This window comes from Beta vulgaris, chromosome 8, assembly GCF_026745355.1.
Source record: "Beta vulgaris subsp. vulgaris cultivar EL10 chromosome 8, EL10.2, whole genome shotgun sequence".
NCBI classification, from domain to species: Eukaryota; Viridiplantae; Streptophyta; class Magnoliopsida; order Caryophyllales; family Amaranthaceae; genus Beta; species Beta vulgaris.
Window position 1 is genome coordinate 1,743,683 of NC_079209.1, and position 17,682 is coordinate 1,761,364.

Sequence of the window (17,682 nt, forward strand, 5' to 3'; positions counted from 1 at the left end):
ATAGTTCCGAAAATCCCAAAGTCAATTGTCTTGGAACGTTGGAAATTTTACATTGTTGCCCAATTTAAAATAAACGAGAAGCTCAGAAGAAGGAAGAAGGAGGAGCTTTTGATCAAAATTTCAGCTTTAACCCGCAAAAAATTTCTTTTTTCTTTTGTAATTACAATCTATTTAACAATAACTATAAAAAAGTTTGAATCTTGTTATGGAAAATCAAGTGATTGAGAAAACTGGAGTTGGGTCAATTTTGCAATTTGCTCCTCTTCAAAGTTCAATTGATGAGGGTTTTTGGCATCGATTGTCTTCTTTGAAGCTCAACCATTGGAAAACAGAGGAATCTGCTGTCTCAATTACTGGTAATTATATTCAGTTTGCAATTTGCATTATTTTCTTGGAATTTTGGAGATCATTCTAATGATTTATGTATGATTGTATGATTTTTGCTGTATTTTTGGATGTGGGTAATGATTGTTGGTAGCCTGACTTTGATTTTATGTGGTGGAAATAAAGAATTCAGCATTATTTTGCTAGAGCAATGTTACCCAGCTTTTAATTTATTTATTTTTTGGTTTTGCAGCATTATTGGTGTTAATTTGAAAGGTTTGAATCTGATTAACATTGCTCTAGAAAAATTGATTCTTTAAGTTATGATTTTTGTCATGTCAATGATTTTTTTTGGTGCCATTATCTTGTATAATTGATGTTCCAATGCTGGTGATTTGACTATTGGTTGTGGTTTTTGAATGATTTGATAAGCAAGGATAAACGGGTGAATTGAAGGATATGGTTTGTGTATAGGGGTGGAATTGGAGGAGGGGGTGGAAAGGGTGTTGCTTGATCATTTGGGCTCTTGTTTGACACTTATTCTGACGACTTCTGATGCCTTCTTAGTTGGTAAAATATTTTAGGGTTTGTTTGGATAGCATAGGGCGGGGAAGATAGGGGAGGGAAGTAGAGGGAAGGCGGAGGGAAGATTGGGCCTCCAATTGGAAAGATTTGGTTTATTAAGAGGGGAAGGAAAATGAATCCTTCCAATTCGCTTCCCTTCCCTTCCATCATGTTGTATCCAAACAGGGAAAAGTGAACACGTTCCTTTCCCTCCAAATTTCCCTATCCAAACATGGAATCAGTTTTGTTATTTGTCATTCTTTTTCCATATTGCCTAATGGGTTATTTGGACGAATGTGGTAGGAGGGGAGGAGAAGAAGTTTTATCTCCTTTTCATATGTTCAACTAATTCTCCCTTTGTTTACCTAGACTTTACCCATTTCTTTTGAGCATACAATCTTACAAGAGAATTAGAAGTGGGCCATTTTATTGATTGCGAGATTAATAAGCGGTTTAATCAATGACTTTATTCCTTTCTTTATATGCATGTGAGATTTTGAGATTTGGTTAGATGGACCCAACCAAAATAAGTATAGGAAATATATTAAATTTATCAGTGTACCCAATCATAGGCATTGAAAAACCTACTAGGTGCCACTTGTAGATAAGTTTTGCACAAAGTTTTGGCTATGTGAAAATGGGGGACTAACCCATGAATTTTCAAAGGAAGGTTCATGAACCATGTTGGATTCTGTAAAGGGACAAAACCGAAGGGACACAGGAAGAAGTACAACAATGGTTTCCCCGTGTACTTCCATAATGAAACACAACTTTATTGATCTTGAACTGAATTGAAGTTTGGAGATAAGAATAAGAACTAGACCAAGCCCTAATCTGTCTGTAGATGGTCTTTAGTGTATTCAATTTGACATTTCTCTTGCAATTCAAATGATAAAGTGGATCAGGTGTACATGCTGAAAATCCCAATTACGCTAAAAAGTTGGTTGGTTAGCATGTAAAAACTAAATTCAAGGTGACAAGTGTTTTAAAGCATCATGTTGCAAGGTTGGTTAAAAACCAGTGCGCTTCTAGTAAACTAGCTGTGCACAAACCATGAGAGCGCGCACGAGGTTGGAACTGCAAGGGTGGAGTAGCGTCTAGAAGAGGCTGACTGTGGTGCTATGCAAGGGTTTGCAACATGTGCACACTTGTTCTCTCCAGCTGCTCGTGACAACTTTTTTTTATTTGATGAAATTGCACGCTTAGTTTGTATATTAACCCATCTGGGGATTACTAGGCTCAAGTTGGATTTGGAATATTTATGTTTAATGACTTCAGGAAACTTTTTAGTCCATTTTCAGAGCAAAGTGTTTAGTCCAATGGCACTAAATCGAGGAGACTTGAATCCTTCATTAATTGTCTATACTCCTGCTTTCTGTTTAAGTTTCTGCTCTCTTCTTCCCACAATAAATAATTGCCGTAAAGATTGGGATATGGGAACTGGAACTGTTTTTGGTGGAAGTCTTCTGTATGTGACCTTTTGTATTTTCAATTTGGCAGGATTTGTTGCACCATGTTCACATTATCGAGTATCAAACCACTTAAATCTTCTTTCTGAGTCTTTTCCATCTGAAAGTAGTCATCATTCAACATCAATCATTTCAAATTCAAATAGAAACAGATGTGCTGTCCCCGGCACATTCTTCAATACAAATACAATAGAGGGCTTCCGTGAGCTTGACAGACAGTCATTATTAAAAGAAGAAGCAAAAAAGGTGTGTTATTTTTTAGTGTCTCTATATTCTTCAATCTTGATTGATTCCTATGCTTATCTGAATACGTTCATTTTGTTAAACTGTCAGATTTGGGATGATATTCATAATGGGGAGATTGAAAAAGAATGTGCACTACTTTCTAGATTTCTTCTTATTTCTTTCGCTGATCTCAAAAAATGGAGGTTCTACTACTCTGTTGCTGTTCCTGCTTTGGTGCTTAATCCTCCTGCAACTTTGGCTACTCTGAAGCCTGCTTCAGAGTGGTTCAGTTTGGAAGAGGTATGAATAACATTGAAATGGTTCTATGGTATGGATATTTTATACGATTTTCTGTCTAAATTTTGCATCATTGGTATTATAGGCTGAGTCCGTGTCCTCTGCTTGCAATGAGTGGCGTAGCTCAACAGTCACTGCAGGTAAATCCCTTTCTCTCTTCTAGATATGAAGTTTATCCTTTTCAGCTTTTCCTATTCTGTGCAATCTGCATGATATAACAGTCTCTAATATCCTCTTTTTATGTAATATTAGTTGACACAGCTAATTATACTATGTAGGTGTTCCCTTCTTTCTTGTTACTATTGCCTCGAATTCGCATGCTAGAGTTAGGCATCTTAATGAATGGGAATCCTGTCGACAGGAGAGTGACAAGGTGTGGCAATTTCTTGATTTTGATTGAATTTTATCAATATTTCTTTTTACTTAAATAAGTTACATTCTAAAGGATCCAGCAGGGAACCAGATACTCCTGTCATAATGCTTACACTCTTGGCATGCAGATTTTGTTTGGCTTTTACGATCCTTGTCATCTTCCAAATCATCCTGGCTGGCCTCTTCGCAACTTGCTTGCCTTTCTGTATGCAAGATGGAACCTGGAAACTGTCCATTTCTTTTGCTATCGCGAAAACCGTGGTTTTGCAGATATGGGGTTATCACTTGTTGGTGAAGCTTTGATATCTCCTCAAGGTAGAGTACAAGAGACTGATTAGATTTTTTTTTTTTCTTATCACTCACTTCTTTCCTTCCACCCACCGCCACCTTCCAGGCCCAATTATGGATTAAGCCAACTTTTCCTTATAAGCCGGTATTTATCTGAAAATAATAGTTTTGTTGTAGAATGGAAGGATCATGATCATGTACCTAACACTGTGGGATGGGAACTTGATAGAGGAAAAAAAATAACAAGATCTGTTGACCTTGCTCAATCTATGGATCCTACTAGGTATGAAGTCAATATCTTCTTGCAACATAATCTTCTTTTGTAGTATGTTTGGGTTACCACCTTATGGTTTCTTTCTGCTGTCAACATTCACAGATTGGCAGAATCTGCTGCAGATTTGAATTTGAAGTTGATGAGATGGCGGGCATTACCGTCTCTAGACTTGGGTCTTTTATCTGCTACTAGGTGTCTTCTTCTTGGAGCAGGCACTCTAGGATGCCAGGTTGCTCGGACACTGATGGTGAGCGTGTAGTAGTATGGATCAGTATGTCATTTTTCACTTTTTCTATTATGTTAAACATGATTTAGCATCTTTACAGGCTTGGGGTGTGCGGAAGATAACACTACTAGACAATGGCAAGGTGGCTATGTCTAATCCACTGAGGCAATCATTATATACACTGGAAGATTGCCTTAATGGTGGTCAATACAAAGCCGTAGCTGCTGAAAGAAGCCTAAAGTCTATATTCCCAGTTGTGGTAAATGGTGTTAAAACTCTTGTTGAATGACTTTTGCATCACCTATTTTAATCCGTTGACTTCACTATGGTTGCATGATTATTCTTCTGCCCTCAATCTGGGTTCATTATGGGCCTTTTCTTCTTGCCATATTAGGATGCAAAAGGTATAGTGATGGCTATCCCAATGCCCGGGCATCCAGTATCTAATCAAGAGGAAAGCAGCGTGTTGGATGATTGCAGACAACTGCAGGAATTGGTTAACTCCCATGATGTAGTTTTCTTATTGACTGATACAAGGGAAAGTCGGTGGCTTCCAACCCTCCTCTGTACCAGTGCTAACAAGGTTGTTTCCCGCTAGTATCTATTGCTTCTTCTCTTCTGTCATTTTTTTTTTTGACGGGTTCTCTTCTGTCATTTTGATCATCCATCGTTGTGTTCTATAATTGACCACATTTATTTCAGTAGTAATTTCGTTGATTTCTCTTATGCTTTTGAAGGCTTCCTTTTAAATCTTTATCTGTGAAATAACATCTCTATTTATCTCTTTTGTCAACTTCCTTTTAAATCTTGAAGCTTAACTTTAGCTGGGATGCTCCCTAAATCCAATGCTATAGAATTGTGTAGTGTGTGCCTGATTTTAGAAAATCTCATTCTAGGATAAGGCCCCCACCGGATCCTCACAGGTTGGTAGGTCAACTTTACATAGTTGAGTGTGCGTAAAATCTATTACATTGTGTAATATACCTCCGTTTCAAATTAATTGTTACACTTACACTTTTCACGCATGCCGATGCACTACTTTGAGCCTTTATATCTCTAATTTTGTATTTGTAAAAAATATAAAAACTACATATTAATAAAATACTTACTAATACGAATCTAACAAGATCCCACATGACTATGTTTTTATTCACGTATAAATCACAAACGAGGGTCAAAGTGCAATTTGTGAATAGTGTAAAATGTCAAAGTGTAACAATTAATTTGAAACGGAGGTAGTATTCATTAGGTGTATAATTAGTTGATTTATGAACCCAATGACATTATTTCCAGTGAATAATTATCTTGAAAATATATGCAAAGATACAGCCACACTGTATTCCCGAGAAGTTCCTGAGTGTGAAAACATTTTTTGTTAATATCACCTATTTGCTTATTCCTGTCAGTCAAACGACAGGAAGGATATACCAATCACTGAATTGATAAAAATTAAGTGAAACAGTGAGTATCCTGCTCACAGGAAATAGATGGTAGAGAGTTGGTATATACAGTAGTTACATTCTTTACATATTAAGTTTTAGTGTCATTTATGTGCTTATGGTTTAAAAACATGAACGTCTTCTTAGATTTAAATGATGCATATCTTTGCTGACTTTTGCTCTTTGTTTTTGTTGGGGAGACTTTTGGTCAATTATGTGTAGAAGAATCTTATGATAATAAATTGGATTGCTTGGTGCTGACTGTTGGATATCTTTGCATTTAGATTACAGTGAATGCTGCATTGGGGTTTGAGAGCTTCTTGGTTATGCGTCACGGAGCGGGTCCCGTCAGTTCTTGTGAAGCGGCTGACACTTTGTCATCTGAGATGGGAAACTTATCTACAGGGGATGAAGACAAGGGACCTAGATTGGGCTGCTACTTCTGCAATGATGTGGTTGCTCCAATCGATGTAATTCTCTTTTGCGGTTATGCAATATGCAATATGTATATTTTCTTTTCATCTCTTCTTTTTCAGTAGCTGTTCTAAAGCATCTTTTGCATACCTACCTATTTTGCAGTCAACTGCCAACCGCACTCTTGACCAGCAGTGTACAGTCACACGTCCAGGTCTTGCTCCGATTGCTTCAGCGCTTGCAGTTGAGCTTTTAGTGGGACTTCTACATAATCCTCTTGGGTAAATTTCTGTTCATCTTGTATTTAAGATCTATGCCCTTTTAAGTTTTAACTGCTTGTGCTTATTTGAACTGTAGAGTGTAGAAATGAAACTTGTAGATAGCTTATTATATGGGATGCTCTGCTTTTTCTTTAATTTTATGTCACCCTATGCATGTTATCAGATGATGTAATTATGTTTCAAGACTTTGTCATTACTATGGAGTATGGACTCTTCTTTTCGTCCATCACTATCACTGTTTGATTTCAGTTCTTTGAATGAATGAATGAATCTGCACAGGATATATGCACCGGCTGAAACTTCAAGTTCGAGTGAGAGTGGAGCCAGTGATCAGCCTCTTGGTATACTTCCACACCAGATTCGAGGCTCTCTCTCTCAATTTTCACAGATGATGCTTGTCGGTCATGCTTCAAACAGCTGCACAGCTTGTAGTGAAACTGTAAGTTCACACAATCAATCAACTTTAGCAAGAACAATATGTTAAGGAATTCTTTCACTGGGAACAAAAGCATTCTCATTTACGACAAACACCTCCAAAAATGACCACTGTAGAAAATATAACTTTGAAGTATTTTCATAGTTTTTGATATGTTTAATTTCAGCTGCATCATTTTGCTATTCTAAACCTTGCTCTGTAAATTAAACATTCCAGGTAGTATCAGAATTCCGAAAGAACGGAATGGAATTCATTTTGAAGGCAATTAACCACCCGACGTATTTGGAAGATCTAACTGGACTAACAGAGTTGAAGAGATTAGCTAACTCATTCGACGTAGATTGGGATATTGAAGACGATATTGATGACGAAGATTGTGTCGAAATCTGAGGCTCAATTTCTAAGCTGATCCGGTTTGCTTTTAATAGTAAGATATAATTGTATCTACTATCATTTTTATCTACTATCAGCTAGTTAGCAGTGTAATTTGTGAATTACTACAAAGGAAGTACAGAGCAACAATGTAATGGAACGAATGGTAATATTGGCTAGACCATTGAAGCCAGCTACATGTTTGTTTTCTTAACAACACAAGATGTAAAGAAGCACCTATTCTTTCATGTTCGGAAGTACTCCACTTAAACAATCACTAGTATTTGGGCTCGGGGTTTGCTCCGGGTGGTATATTTTCCGAATTTGATATGCATTTTTTTCCATTGCGTCAAAATATAATAAAAGAAAACTCAACATTTAAAAGGTATAAATATGATAATGTGGATGTTTGAAATATGATTAACGGTTGGTTGAGATGGTAATTTTGTTATGTATAATAGCAAGATGTCACGAGTTCAAATCTTGTTGCAAGCTAACCTGCACCTTATACACAGATTGGGGGGGGGGGAACAAGTAGGGTTAAGAAAAATTATACTATTGAATTTAAGTTATCAATTTTTCGATAGAATGATAAAAAACACCAAATTTTATTAGGAGATTTTCAAAAATCATCTCACCTTTTTCATTTTTCTTTCCGATTTGCTCCATTGATTTGGTTTTGGTGTTCGATAAAGTGAGTAAATTAAATTGAAATCGAGGGAATGTTGTTGATGTGGAGAATAACTGCATCGCTTATTGCTGAGTTGGACTCCACTAGTCATTGATGTTTATTTCTATTTGGTGGTTAATTATCTACTCACTAGATATCGATAGCATTTGACATTATCTCCTACTCACAAATAGTTATGTATTTTGGTCTTTATTATAATTATTTGACTATATGCTGTTATACACTTCCTCTTTTTTTTTCTTACTTGCAACATATTGACTATTACCCTTGCCAATACACAATTTCGACCATTAATATCTCTAATAATCTATTTGTGAAAATCATAAAAAAATAGAAATCTTGTAAATATATATCGAGATAAATCCAACATCTTGCATGTTAAAATCTGTTGAATATATTAGTCACTATTCACAATCAGCATAAGCACATAAATAGTAGAAAAGTCATAACATTACAAGTAAAAATTTTTTTTACTTGTTTAGTAAAATCATAATAAATGTAACCTTTCTAATACAAAAACCAAAAGACAACACTAAAAACTAACGTCTTCATTTCAACTATAAAAAAAGCTATACTCCAAACGCATTTTTTACTGTATAACTACATTAAAAAGCGAAAAGCCATTTATCAAACATCCTCATTTTCTTAAGTATCATAATTCATAAAAATCTGATCTCTCTTTTTTTAAAAATGCATATCTGAAATCTCAGTCCACATTCCACAATCTGAAATAAAGTTTAAACTTACATAACAAAATGAGATTTAGTGGAATTCCACGTGAGGCAATACCGAAAATCGAGCTTTAGCTAACACACCCTTCCCCCCTTCTCACTCTTTATTTATTTTTAAACCCCCCAATAAAATATATTTTCAAAATCTTCCAATGTCATACCTTCCTTGATTCAGATTGAGACACTATTGTTCTTTTGCATGTGCTCCTCATATAAATTCCACCCTTATCCCACCCATCTAAAATCTACTCAATAATATAATACGCTCTCGTTCAGAAATAAGTGAAACACTTTTATCAAAAAATTCTCGCGTAATAAAAAAGTATAAGAAAAATTCACGAAAGAAAGCTCAACTATTACCTTTTTTTTATGAGTCCTAACTATGAATTATTTCATACAAATATTTTTATAGGTCATGAGTTACTTGTAACCGGTTTAGAAAGTAAGATTTTTAAATGTTTTTCATTTTGAAAACTTTCAACGAGTGACAAAGACTTATAAAATGGGGACCACATTTATAAATCTTAGATGGTAAATTTGAGACCTGCAGGAAATAATCCGTAATTAGGATCTATAAAAGAAAATAAATATAGTTAACCCCCCTCTTGTGGATTTCTCCAAAAGTATAAGACTTGTTTTCTCCTCACTTTATAATCCAACCAGAACAAACTTCAAAATTTCAAACTCATAAATCAATATCTCACCCTCATCCACCCATTACTCGATTTCGAAATAAACGAAACATTTTTCTTAAGAAGCTCTCATATATAAAAAAAAAGAGATGATGTATGATTTGTTTTCTCCTCACTATATAATCCAACCATAAACATACTTCAAAACTTCAAACCCATAAATCAAAATCTCACCATTAGTCCAATACCATGCAAGAACAAGTCCAACTTTTCCTCAAAATGCGTCGTTTTTTCATGCAACCCAAAAAACCCACCAAAAAACAGCCTTTACCACATGATTTTAATGATCATAAAGATCAAAACAATAAGATTCAAAGTGATTTAGGAGAATTAAACGAAGAAAAAACAGAGGATTTCCATGTTGTGCAAGAGAAAACAGAGAAAATTGACAAAGTTATTGAAGGTGTAGTGTTGCAAAGAGCTGTGAAAGAGCTATTGTTTGGGAGTTGTGAAGAGAGAGAAAATGCAGCTAAGGAAATTAAGCGTTTGGCGTTAGAAGATGTTAAGATGAGAAAGAGTTTAGGCGAACTTGGTGTTATTCCTCCTCTGGTTTCTATGGTGGATTCCGGTGGCGGTTGTCGACGGCAATTGGCTGTTCAAGCCTTAACTATGCTGTCCGATGGCAGTTTCACGTAAGTTTTTTTTACTTACGTGTTACCATCGATATATATTTTCAAAATATCAACTTTGTAAGTTTTTTTTACTTACGTGTTACCATCGATATATATTTTCAAAATATCAACTATATAATTTTTACTTATGCAGCATGAGTAGATTTGCTATATGATAAGTCATTTAGCTAGACCACAAATGAAGTGCTTTTTTGAACGTGACATGTCAACTATATATTCACGTGTAGATAGTTGCAAAATATTGTGTTTATCTGTTCAATTCGAAACCTTTTTTTTTCTCTTTTAAAAAATACAAATGCACAAAACAATACATTTTTCAACTTGTAGACTTGTAGTAGAGGCAGGAATATAGATATTTTTTAAAAGTATGACGAAGTCTCTTATAAGATAGGAATTGCTTTTTTACCAGAGGTGAGACTCGATCCTAGAATATCTGGAATCAAAAGTGATGTCAATACCAATAATTTACACCTGAGTGGTCGTCTATTCGTAGCAAAAATAATTTTTGTGATTAAAACTGAAACTTGGGTCATGATTAGAGTTTTTTTTATTCCTTTAGAGGTAAGATGAAGTTTTCTTGTAAATACGAAGAGCTGGCAAGGAAATAGGGGGATTGTCGGAATTCCATTTTACAAACGGCGAAAATCAATCGAGGTAGAAAGAGGGACTCGAACCAACTAGACCGACATTAATTTTTATTATTTGTGATTAGAGTAGTATAGTGGAAAAGAACCTTGATTTAGTAAAATACTAAATTACTTATGTTCTTACATCTTTGTATTAGCATATAGTCTAATCGTGCTGAACTGCTGACAAAGTGACAAAGGAAAATAAGCCAAGGTTTGGCGCAAGTTGGCTTGATTGCTTGACAAATAGACATGCTAGTGTGCTTTCGCTTTTTGCCTTGTTGTTTTCTTCCCTTTTCCCTTGTTATATTTTTCAAATTAAAAGTGGATCATTGACTAGAGAAACTACTACTAATAATCATGATGTGGGATTTTGCCATATTTTTCAAACCAATAATTACTATAAAACACCAAAATATCTATACATCAAATTTTCAAATATGAAGTAAGAAAGACTCTACTTCTATTCAAAAAAAAAAAAAAGACTCTACTTGGCTAATAGTTTAGCACCTATTCGAATTGATTCATCATATATCCGTGTGTATATTCACATGCATAGTACACACAACTATACAAGACTAATTTTTCTAATTTGCTCATTTGATACTTTTCTTTTTAGTATAATTTGCTCTTTTTGATTATATCAAATGAATAATGAGCAAAATTCGAATGTATGAATGTATGATAAATTTTGTAGCTAAAAAAAGGTTAAATGTCTATAAAACCTCAATTTTTTTTGGCCGCAATGCTTTGAGTTTATACAATTGATATACTTATATTAACTGAGAATTTTTTTACTCATATATCTAAAAGAAGATTTAATTCGTAAGAGATGTTACTGAATATATCTCAATTTATACTAGTAAAATGTTAAATTTTTATAATGTTAATTTATTAATAGATTATTAGAGATATTGTATTTAAGGAATAACACTTCTCCAACATTTTGCTCACTACTTGTTAGAAAATAAAATATTTTACTCATTCTAGTACAAAATTTCGTTTTCAAAGTAAAAGATAGATTGATTTTATTAGACCCAAAAACTTTAATTCATTTTCCTAGAATCAACACTGTTTCAGATCACCCTAAAAATTTACATATGAATATATTTCTTCAATTGTATGTTTCTAATTTGCTCATTTGATACTTTTCTTTTTAGTATAATTTGTTCTTTTTGATTATTTCAAATGAATAATGAGCAAAATTCGAATGTATGATAAATTTTGTAGCTAAAAAAAGGTTAAATGTTTATAAAACCTCAATTTTTTTTTGGCCGCAATGCTTTGAGTTTATACAATTGATATACTTATATTAACTGAGAATTTTTGTACTCATATATCTAAAAGAAGTTTTAGTTCATAAGAGATGTTACTGAATATATCTCAATTTAATTATACTAGTAAAATGTTGAATTTTTATAATGTTAATTTATTAATAGATTATTAGAGATATTGTGTTTAAGGAATAATACTTCTCCAACATTTTGCTCACTACTTATTAGAAAATAATATTTTACTCATTCTAGTACAATATTTTGTTTTCAAAGTAAAAGATATTATTAACCCAGGTAAAACTTTAATTCATTTTCCCAAAATCAACACTGTTTCAGATCACCCTAAAAATTTACATATGAATATATTTCTTCAATTGTATGTTTCATTATCAAGATATTAATGTTAAAATCAAGTGGGAGATTTATGATTTTCGGTAGGTTAGAATTGCTTTCATATACTTCCTTCATTCCTTTTTAATGTTCCTGTTGGGAATTTAAAATTCACTTTTATTTTAAACTCATACTCTTATGGGGTGTTTGGTTCATATAGTTGTATGAGTTTGGAACATTATAACATAATTCGCTTTGTTATTTCGCGCTTCATCCAAAATGGGCCAAAAATAGACGAAAACGAGCATAATTTGCTTTTCTCGGATCGCAATTCGTGGGGAGATTAGGGAATTATGTTACGCTGGTTTAAAATCAAGAATGAAACCAAATGGGTATAGGTTTGGACGTTGATACCTAATAGGCTAAAAATTTTCTTTAATTTGATACCTAGAGGTATTGTTATGAGTCGTACCCACCTCTCCCTTGGATTTCTAAACCCCATACCTTATGGGTTTGAGGTATGAGCTTTAAATTTGTCAATTTATTAAACAAATAGTAGTTATGATTTTGCTCATTCTAAACTCATATCCCATACGAGAATCATATGAACTAAACACTCCTTTAGTTTCGATATTAATGAAAGTCTACTAGAAATGTTACCATATCGAAAATAAAAGAGATTACTGACTCATTTAGACACTATGAATTATGTTTATTTCATTTGATTTGTATTTGCTAGTTTTTGATTTTATAAATGTCGTATGACTTTAACTCTGAAAAAATTAGACACTACAAAGAATAAATTATTAAATTCTGTAGCCAATTAGACACTATCAGTTTGATTTCTAGTAGCCATTACAAGAGTTCAATCAAACCCTTTCATTCCAAAGGGTATGAGTGAACTCTTGTAATGGGTACTTAGTAAAGGGTTTGAGTGATTCTTGTATCAGCAAGTTCGAGTTAGGAATTTGAGTAAGTTCTGGTTGTTTATGCGTAGACTTGGGGTGAAGTCTATCCAGGGGTGAAGGTTTTGGGTAAATCTGTTGTGCAAACTCTTGAGAGACTTAGAGTTAAGTCTAGATAGTCAAAGTTCCGATTGAAATTTGTGAGAGTTGGAGTTTCGAGTAGAACTTGCGCATGTAATAGGTTGTAACAGTGGAGGTTCCCTATTATAGTGAAGAATTTAAATCCCAAAGAGGTCGTGGTTTATCTTCTTGTATTCAGACAAGATGTTTCCACCTTAAAATCTCTCTTACGCTTTAAGTTCCTTATTGTTTATGTTTTAAATTTCGCATTATCTGAACAATAAATTCCATACTACAATTCACCTCATGTAGTTCCTTCCGAATTAACACAATTAGATACTATCAGTTTGATTTCTAGTAGCCAATTAGGTGATGTCAGTGTGATCCTGCAATTTAAAGATAAAAGTTGTTTAAGGAATAAATCCCCCTACACTCCACCTTCCATCAATTACCAAAGATCACTGAACAATTAGGTAATGACAGTGTTTAGGGGATATTAATTAAGAGGGGTGCAATTAATATGCACGACAATCTAAGTTATCTTTCAGTGGAAATTTGTAGCACCGACGTACGAAACTATTTTTGCTAGGGTGTCAAGTTATGAAAATTTGAAAAAAATGCATAGGCACTCAACTTGATCTGACTCCACGTGCAACCAATACTAGAAACTAGATATTCATTGCAATAATTTGGTGTGCGTAGAACTGCCACAAGCCCACAACTGAAGCATGCAAAGAGAATTTAATCTCAATTCTCATGTCTAAAACAGACATTGCTACATCAACTCGATAGGTAATCCGTAATCTACCCACTACTAATAAAAACATTATAATATTATTAATTATGTGAGTTAGATTCCACTATTATTACTTACATTATTTTCTATTAGTGGTGGGTATATTACTTGATGGGTAGACTAATTGTTTTCCATCTAAAACTTCACTTTTTAATCTTGGAATTAAAATTCGAACAAAATAAAATCAATTTTGAGTTTTGACAAGATCTCACAATAATTTCAGATATGTTAGGTTATCACATGGATGATGATTATTGTATCTATTTAGTCATTTAATTGTCTGTTATAGAACGTAGGCGGTACGGACACTTCATATTGTAGGTAGTATATCTATATTCGACACATTTGTTATGAATATTTTATATCTCACAAATAATACCTATTTGTTACATTTATTATGTTACGGAGGAAGTAAAAAATTAAGTAGTTCATATTAAAAATAATCTTTTTACAGTCTTTATAGTCGTATTCGTGTCCGTATCCGTTTCCGTGGAACCTAGCTAGATTATATGAGCTACCAAAATGCAAGTAAATCTTAGCATGAATGAAGGCGGCCGCAAGGTGCGCCTAATGTCCACTAAGGTTAGGTCCCAATGTGGTTGGAAGGGTTATGTGGGTGGTGGAATGACACCCACCAAGCTGACATTTGCACACTTCAAGCATATAATTCATACTCTATTAGTTAGAACATTGATTAATATTACTTTCTAATAAATCATGCATATTCAAAGGAACTTAGTGAGATTATTATTAGTATAAATAATGTTGAAAAGTTGACACTTTTTTCATTTGTTTGGTGATCTAAGCTTCTTGTATAAACTGATCCTAATCTTTTAAATAAGTATATAGTGGACATAAATGAAGTTGACTTAATCAATATAATTCCAAGAAAGATCATATAATTGAATCGTCACATATGACCTTATTCTACACCATATGGTTGCATTGTGGACTTACATATATATTGTCCTATTCAATTATTTTATACTCCCTCTGTTCTTTTTTTAGATGTAACACGTTGACCTCAAATATTATTCATTTATCTTCTTTTGACCATCAACTGTTATTTATATGCAAGGAAAAATATAGTCATGTTGAATCTTGTTGGATTCGTCTTGATATACACTTTTCAAATATATATTTCTTATAATTTTTACATTTATAAAATTAGAAATATTATTGGTCAAAATTGTGTCTCGACAAATATAAAAAGTCAAATGTTACATCTATGAAAAAACGGAGCGAGTATATAAGCTAGCTCATCATATTTTAAAATATTAGTGGCTTGTAGGGTAATAAGATATAGATCTATACCGTATATTTTTGTTCACTTCTGCCTGTCTATTATGCTTTTGGAATTTGGAATATAGTTTTGTCTCTTGCTTTTTGATTTGATATTTTAGTTTGTTTGACATTGCAAGTTGATTTATTGATTATCTATTTCTTTTTTTTTTGGTCTTTTTTTTCTTCTTTTTGCTAAGTTTAGAAAGTAGAAATCGTAGTTAAAAGTTCATTTTAGATCAAAGAATATTATTTTACAATTATACAATATGATAGTTAAGACTTTAGATTAAGATACTTTTAACTAATGATAGCTATAATAGTTATTATTTGATTCCATTTTATCTAACAAAATAACTAGCTCTTTTTCTTAAAGAAAGCTCCTGAGCATTAGGATAAATTTTATAAAGGGTTGCTACTAGCATGGCCTAGGGTGCTAATTGAGCTGAGCAACTCACGAGTAACTCGAATTTAATTAGGTCAAAACTCGGTCAAACTCGACTAGAATTAGCTCGAGTTCGCTCGACTGAGCTCGAAACTCAATAAGTTAGTATGCAATTCAATTATTTTCATTTAATATCTCTTTAAAATATAGGAATACATTGACACTAAATATTAATATATTGATCTAGCATAAAAGATTAAAATTTGTAAGGAAAAGAAAATATAATAATCATATGCCTTGAAGTTAAGATGAACATAAACTTCAAATCAGCTGCTCTTGAGCAACTCGACTCAAACTTTGCGAGCATGAGTCGAGCAACCCTCAGCTTGTGATCGATGACTCGCTCAATAGAACTCCTACATCATGGCCATATACTAATTATTGATATAATCAACAAGCTTTATTTCTCTACTAGAAATTCAAATAATATTATCACCCTTCCATTTCTAAAAAAACTTCTTTTGAGAAGTTAGATTGATATAAGGAGCTCTATCAACATATTATGTCTAATTAAGACGGACAATCATGAGAAATTCTTCTTGAAACATTAGAATATTCGTTTCAAAAGTTGAAACAATTAAATTAAAGAAAACTATGATTTGGAATTATTCACGTTAGTTTTTCCTTTATTTAGTAATTGATTCATAAGAAGTCGAGAAGACATAATAAGCACACATACATATATTCAAAGTCGTGTCTTTGTTTGTGCATTTTTTCCCGCATGCTAATAAATTTGAGTTGTTTTTCAGGAACAAGGCTCTAATACTAGAGGTCATAATAAGCACACATACATATATTCAAAGTCGCGTCTTTGTTTGTGCATTTTTTTCGCATGCTAATAAATTTGAGTTGTTTTTCAGGAACAAGGCTCTAATACTAGAGGCTGGAATCTTAACAAAACTACCAACAAATATTGAAGAAGTTGATGAACACTTAAGACATGATCTTTCACAACTACTCTTATCAATATCTTCACTATTCAACTCTCAATACTCTTTCAACCAATCCACATTGTTTTCCTTCCTACTCAACATTCTTCAATCAAATTCAACCACTGAAAATTCCAAAGAAGCATGTCTTGGCACTCTATACAATCTCTCCATTGTCATAGAGAATTCAGGTCCATTGATCTCGAATCGAGTCGTGGACATTCTCTTAAGCTTGCTATCTTCATCAAGGGAAAAAATTTCAGAACAAGCTCTTGCAACATTAGGCAACTTAGTTGTAACTTTGATGGGTAAAAAAGCCTTAGAAGATAATGTGACTGTGCCTGAAAGTTTGATAGACATACTAACATGGGAAGATAGGCCTAAATGTCAGGAGTTTTCAGTATATATACTGATGATTTTGGCTCATCAAAGCTCTAAACAAAGAGAAAAGATGGCAAAATCAGGAATTGTTCATACTTTGCTTGAAGTTGCTTTGTTGGGGAGCCCTTTAGCCCAAAAAAGAGCTATGAAGTTGCTTCAATGGTTTAAAAATGAAAGGCAGGTTAAGGTTGGACCACATTCTGGGCCACAAACTAGGTTTGTTTCGCCGGGATCGGCGATGAGTGATGGAGAAACTAGTGAGGGGAAGAGGTTGATGAAGAAGATGGTACAACAAAGTTTACATAGGAATATGGAGGTGATTACTAAAAGAGCAAATGCTGAAGGAGATACCTTAAAACTTAAGTCTTTGGTTATTAGCTCAAGTTCTAAGAGTTTGCCTTACTAAATAGCACTTATCTTTAAAGGATTTTGGTATTGGAACTGTGGGATTCAACAATGGCTGGATATGCACATAGTTTGAAAGCTTTAGTATATTTCTCTTGCTCAGAGAAATCTAAAAGTGGGAGGAGATTATAGTTTCTTTTAAAGAAGACTTGTGTATTGTTTTGGTTGTAAATTTCATCTGTTGATATGACATACATTTCATGTTTTTATCTTTTTGAATAAATATTTTAGCGTTCCTATTTGATTATGTTATGAAGAATATTATAGTAAGTTCATGCTTAAAGTTGGAGTCACTTTATATGACTCGGAACATCACCAACTATCTACTACTTAAAAGTATACTTTAATCTCATTTAGACGAGTTCTTTCTATTATTATAAATTTGTAGGTCGAGGTAAAGATAGATAACAATAGCTATTAGTTTGTTGTGTTCTATGCTGTCTTTGTAGGAAACATTTTCGTG

The 17,682-nt window shown here is 33.3% G+C and overlaps 2 protein-coding genes across 2 annotated transcripts; both read left to right on the forward strand.

The window, feature by feature from the left end:
* The first annotated feature begins 31 nt into the window (after window positions 1-31).
* LOC104900564 (ubiquitin-like modifier-activating enzyme atg7) lies at window positions 32-7,229 on the forward strand. Its single transcript, XM_010688008.4, has 14 exons — window positions 32-356; window positions 2,389-2,603; window positions 2,691-2,882; window positions 2,965-3,019; window positions 3,158-3,252; window positions 3,380-3,566; window positions 3,717-3,822; window positions 3,916-4,060; window positions 4,140-4,298; window positions 4,434-4,622; window positions 5,763-5,948; window positions 6,058-6,173; window positions 6,453-6,612; window positions 6,826-7,229. The coding sequence occupies exons 1-14, from the start codon at window positions 206-208 to the stop codon at window positions 6,997-6,999; spliced, it is 2,130 nt and encodes a 709-aa protein (XP_010686310.2). The 5' UTR covers window positions 32-205; the 3' UTR covers window positions 7,000-7,229.
* A 1,774-nt stretch (window positions 7,230-9,003) lies between these two features.
* LOC104900565 (U-box domain-containing protein 4) lies at window positions 9,004-17,489 on the forward strand. Its single transcript, XM_010688009.4, has 2 exons — window positions 9,004-9,727; window positions 16,365-17,489. The coding sequence occupies exons 1-2, from the start codon at window positions 9,285-9,287 to the stop codon at window positions 17,218-17,220; spliced, it is 1,299 nt and encodes a 432-aa protein (XP_010686311.2). The 5' UTR covers window positions 9,004-9,284; the 3' UTR covers window positions 17,221-17,489.
* Window positions 17,490-17,682: the final 193 nt, after the last annotated feature.

What these genes read in the sequence shown, in the direction of transcription:
- LOC104900565 (XM_010688009.4), top strand. Translation starts at nt 9,285, where the DNA reads ATGCAAGAACAAGTCCAACTTTTCCTCAAAATGCGTCGTTTTTTCATG. An exon ending in CTGTCCGATGGCAGTTTCAC is followed by an intron (nt 9,728 to 16,364) that starts GTAAGTTTTTTT and finishes GTTGTTTTTCAG; the next exon opens with GAACAAGGCTCTAATACTAG.
- LOC104900564 (XM_010688008.4), top strand. Translation starts at nt 206, where the DNA reads ATGGAAAATCAAGTGATTGAGAAAACTGGAGTTGGGTCAATTTTGCAA. An exon ending in TAAAAGAAGAAGCAAAAAAG is followed by an intron (nt 2,604 to 2,690) that starts GTGTGTTATTTT and finishes TTAAACTGTCAG; the next exon opens with ATTTGGGATGATATTCATAA. An exon ending in GTCGACAGGAGAGTGACAAG is followed by an intron (nt 3,253 to 3,379) that starts GTGTGGCAATTT and finishes CTTGGCATGCAG; the next exon opens with ATTTTGTTTGGCTTTTACGA.